Source organism: Sinocyclocheilus grahami, unplaced genomic scaffold, assembly GCF_001515645.1.
Source record: "Sinocyclocheilus grahami isolate Dianchi unplaced genomic scaffold, SAMN03320097.WGS_v1.1 scaffold1222.1, whole genome shotgun sequence".
Classification (NCBI taxonomy): domain Eukaryota; kingdom Metazoa; phylum Chordata; class Actinopteri; order Cypriniformes; family Cyprinidae; genus Sinocyclocheilus; species Sinocyclocheilus grahami.
The window spans coordinates 205,099-210,530 of NW_015506401.1; the positions used below are offsets into that span (position 1 = coordinate 205,099).

The following is a 5,432-nucleotide window of genomic DNA, read 5'->3' on the forward strand; positions in this document are numbered from 1 at the left end:
CTCACTCACTCACTCACTCACTCACTCACACTCACACTCACACAAAAGATCATGACATGTAACACACCGAAACAAATGATTATTTAACTCACATTTGCAGAAATAAAACGCCTGCAATCACAGATCATCAGCATAAACTCAAACATTTCTCACCAAAAGATCCACATTCATTGTATAGCTCTGTATTCTCGTGCTCTCACTTTCTCCAATGCTGATGTGTTTGTCTGACTGCAGGTTACATCGGTGTGGTGAACCGCAGTCAGAAAGACATCGATGGGAAGAAGGATATTAACGCTGCTATGGCGGCGGAGAGGAAGTTTTTTCTGTCTCATCCCGGTTACAGACACCTGGCCGACCGCATGGGAACGCCGTTCCTGCAGAAAACTCTCAACCAGGTGAGACTGTAGAGACTGAAATGTGTAAACATCAATCTAAACTCTTTGTTTGGTTTGTTCTGGCGACATACACACTGCAAAGGTTTGGGAATAACAGCTGTATTTCAGTGGATGAACTAGATAAGGCGGTGGGGGCGGAGTGATGAAAAGCCAAACTCATGAATATTAATTAGGTTACATACACAAATAATGTTACACGATCTTTTAATGTTATGAGAAATAAAGTCTATGTAATGTAATTTATTTACCTTTGATAACCCAATTGCTGAAGGGTCTGCACAACCTTATAGTACAATTTCAAGTTGCACTGTTCAAAATACCTGTCGTAGCACAGCAGTGCATACCTGTTTACATTTCATTAAGGTGGACTAGATTAGACTGTAATACTAATAGTTGAGTTTGCCAGGTGCATGCAACATTTATGACAGGTTTTCATGAAAGTGTTGGTCAGTTTGTCTGCTTCACAATCCCATTTTGCACTGCAACAATAAAACTGAAGTGAGATAAACAAACTGAGAAATGTTTCTTTTTAGTTAAAACAGATGTTGTCAAAGTTTTTGTTTGGGGACATAATTTGAAGTTGGAAAAAGGTAATCATTTGCAATATATCGCAACTGAAATGTGTAAACATCAATCTAAACTCTTTGTTTGGTTTGTTCTGGCGACATACACACTGCAAAGGTTTGGGAATAACAGCTGTATTTCAGTGGATGAACTAGATAAGGCGGTGGGGGCGGAGTGATGAAAAGCCAAACTCATGAATATTAATTAGGTTACATACACAAATAATGTTACACGATCTTTTAATGTTATGAGAAATAAAGTCTATGTAATGTAATTTATTTACCTTTGATAACCCAATTGCTGAAGGGTCTGCACAACCTTATAGTACAATTTCAAGTTGCACTGTTCAAAATACCTGTCGTAGCACAGCAGTGCATACCTGTTTACATTTCATTAAGGTGGACTAGATTAGACTGTAATACTAATAGTTGAGTTTGCCAGGTGCATGCAACATTTATGACAGGTTTTCATGAAAGTGTTGGTCAGTTTGTCTGCTTCACTTAATATTGTATCGGGACACAAGTATCGTGATAATATCGTATCGTACTGTAAACACATGAATTGCTTAAAAACAATCAAGAAAAATATGAATTTGTTGCGCTACTTATAAAGTAAAACAGATTCGCTATTAAAAAAAGAACATGATTTAGAATGTTAGTAAACAATCGTCGACAAACACGACGGTAACTCCGTCTAAACTAGCTGTTCAGTTCTGTTCGTATAATACGCATGTAATTTCAGAGCGTAATATTTGTTCCAAATATGAATAAAACATGCATCTTACTAAAAGTTATTGTGGATTTACTATGGTACAGTGATGCTATCTGATGGTCATACAGTGTAATGATTACAATATTCATGCAGTTAAAATAATACGGCTTTATTATAAAGTATGGTATGAAACTAATACTTTTTGTATACTTTATATATTTTGTACATTATTTGTATTTTGATTTGACAATGCAAATCATTTGGAGAAGCTAATGGAGCGATATAAAAATAAAGTTTTAGTATGAAAAAATAAAATTTTCTTTTAGTTTTTTAGTTTGGTTAGTGACAGAATGTTTGTGGACATAAGTACAATTAAATATTTTCTTATTTGAAAAAATTCTATTAATTAAAACGCAGTTTTTCTAAGGTATTTAGATTGTAGAAATTAATGTAATATAGATAATCTTGACTTTAACATTTTTTATTCGTTATTTTGAACTCAGTGCACAAAATATTTGTGTAGTATGGATAAAATATGATATCGCTATGATATAGAAATGTAGAAAAAATGTAATTATCATTTATGCAAATTAAATGTACCCTAAATTATGAAACGAGCCATGTAGCATGTTTTTATCATTTTGATTTTAATTCTGAATATTCATGCATTTAAAAGGTACTCTACATTGCATTACAAAAGAAAAGGGTGTACATTAATACATTTTGTTACCACTATATACATTGTGCATATGTTGCTTTTACTTTGCATAGTTACCTTTAACATTGCAACGATTGTTAGTGTAGAAATGAATCCTCAACCTCTGATCGTCTTCATCTTTCATCTCTTCTGCAGCAACTGACCAATCACATCCGTGACACGCTCCCTGCGCTGCGCACTAAACTGCAGAGCCAGCTGCTGTCCATCGAGAAGGAAGTGGAGGAATACAAGAACTTCCGACCGGACGATCCCTCCCGGAAGACCAAAGCCCTGCTGCAGTCAGTCAATCACATTCACCGTCTCTGCATGAACAAATGAAGCTCGTATCCTCAGAACTGCAGATGTAGAGTATGCATTGCTTGGTTTCAGGATGGTGCAGCAGTTCTCTGTGGATTTCGAGAAGCGTATCGAGGGCTCTGGAGATCAGATAGACACGTACGAGCTGTCTGGAGGAGCCAGAATCAATCGCATCTTCCACGAGCGCTTCCCCTTCGAGCTGGTGAAGGTGCGAGAGCAAGCGTGCGAACACACACTCACATGTGCACTTCTCATAGACTGTATTTTTCCACTCACCATTCGCATTAATCATGATGGGACGCGATAAATGCATTTATACACATGCACAGTTGCATTTACTCCAGCCTGAGTCCTGATCTACAGGCATATGTGAAATATTATTACAATATAAAATAACTGTTTTCTATGTGAGTATCTGTTAAACTGTAATGTATTTCTGTGATGCGCAGCTGTATTTTCAGCATCATTCCTCCAGTCTTCAGTGTCACATGATCTTCAGAAATCACTATAATATGTTGATCTGCTGCTCGAGAAACATTTCTGATTATTATCAATGTTGGAATCACACACACACACACACTCTCATACACTCACACACACACTCTCTCTCTCTCTCTCTCTCTCTCTCTCACACACACAGATACACACACACACACTCTCATACACTCACACACAGAGAGACACACACACACACACACACTCTCTCTCTCACACACACAGATACACACACACTCTCATACACTCACACAGAGACACACACACACACACTTTTTAGTGAGATATGATCTGAATATGCTCATGGTTTATTCAGTAGCGTGTTGTGTGTCCTCAGATGGAGTTCAACGAGAAGGAGCTGCGCAAGGAGATCAGCTACGCCATCAAGAACATCCACGGCATCAGGCACGTCTGTCCTTCAGTCCTGTCCTGTTTCATGTGTCCCGCTCGATCGTCTGCGGCCATACGTCACACATCTAATCACAAGCGGCTTTGACTCTGTTCAGGGTCATCTCGTCTGATCAGAGGAACATGAGGACGGGTTTGTGATTAGACTGGTGACCATCCGTCTCCTCGCTCTTTAGCTTGCTTTCTCCTCTTTAGGCCAAGAAACGTGATGCTTGGGCTTCGAGAGCTAACATGAGGCTTGTGTTTTGTGAGATTATGTCTCAGTTCAGACGAGAGGACTCCGCTGAAGTCTGCTGTTATATGAACAATGCAGAGTTCTGCTTTTAAATAGCAGAGCATTTGGTTAGTCACTGCTAGTCAAGGTTAAATATTTTTATATAGTTGATATGACTAATCATATATATTAAATTAGGTGTGAATGTTTTTTTTTCTTTTAGAATTGTATTTAATTTTATATTATTATATATATATTTTATTTAATGCATTTTGTTTTGATGCAAACAAAATATGTAACAAAAAATTATAATTTTACAATAAGGTCCCATTAGTAAACAATAGTTAACTAACAGATTAAACTTAAATTTACAGTAGAAAACGTATATTTAATTAACTTAAGTAATGTTAATGTACCGTATTACTAAAATATTTTACTTTCTTTTTTGACAACCACCTTGTGACAAAAACAAATGGTGTAGAAACCATTTTCACTCAGAAATTGCTGGTAAATTTCACTAAAAATACAAAGAAATGGCAAGTGTTTTATTTATGAATGATAAATAAATCTTGCTGTTTCTTTATAATTCGATACGATTAATTATAGTTGTTTCTTTATAATTGAAATTTACTTGCATTATTTTGAGTGAAAATTATTTCTGAAATTGCCTCTGAATGTTTTTTCTTTTAGAATTTTATTTGATTTAATATTAATTATTAATATTATACATGTTTATTTAATGCATTTTGTTTTGATGCAAGCAAAATAATAACTTCACAATAAAGTTCCATTAGTAAACATTAGTTTACAATACATGTTGTTAAATAATTAATAAAAAAATATTTTTAATTGTTAGTTCATGTTAATTAATGCAATTAACTAATGTTAACAAATGGGATCTTACTGTAAAGTGTTACTAATTTTTGTTACATATTAAGATTTTCTATTTTTGCTCAATTAAATATATATATTAGGGGTGGGTGAAGACGGCGCTCACAGAGCGTGCGAGTATTGAACCGAGTTATTTTTGCCGCTTTATAGACCGTGAACGGTTAAATACACACACTTGTATGTGTCAAAACGCCCATCTTGGCAAGTATCCTCATAAACACAGTCATTTGGGTCTAAAGTGAAAGCAAACAGCTGAGAAAGAAAACACACGTGCTACAGTATACTGGATCCGTGTAGCTCTTAAAGTGACAGCAGTCTAATATTCCTGCTGTCTGTCATTCACGTTAATCGAACAACAAAAGAGAGAAAATCTCTCACTGCTCTTGACTAAATCACTTTTCTAACTTTCTAAAAGAAGAAATATACATTTAATTTACATGGTGAGGAATACGCAGTGTTTTTATACATTTGATTAGTTTATACAATGTTTGTAGCATTTCTTATTTATTTGTTCTACTGTAGTTTTTTTGTCCTATTGCTTGTAATTAGTTTGTCAGTGAGCTTGAGTTTATTTAGGCCAGTATTAGTTTCTTTGTGATATTGACGTTGGTGACAAGAAATATGACATTTCTATGGTATCAAAAATTTTGATATCATAAAGACTGTATTAAAAGCAAAAATAACTATATTTTTGTATATACACACACACACACACACACACACACACACACACATAAAC

The 5,432-nt window shown here is 35.2% G+C and overlaps 1 protein-coding gene across 1 annotated transcript in view; it reads left to right on the forward strand.

Annotated features, from left to right (window-relative positions):
* LOC107568151 (dynamin-1-like) overlaps positions 1-5,432 on the forward strand; it is an 87,845-nt gene that overhangs the window by 34,856 nt on the left and 47,557 nt on the right. Inside the window, exons 6-9 of the mRNA XM_016254014.1 lie at positions 235-395; positions 2,524-2,666; positions 2,758-2,893; positions 3,518-3,585. Coding sequence (XP_016109500.1) covers positions 235-395; positions 2,524-2,666; positions 2,758-2,893; positions 3,518-3,585 — 508 coding nt within the window. The remainder of the gene's footprint in view (positions 1-234; positions 396-2,523; positions 2,667-2,757; positions 2,894-3,517; positions 3,586-5,432) is intronic.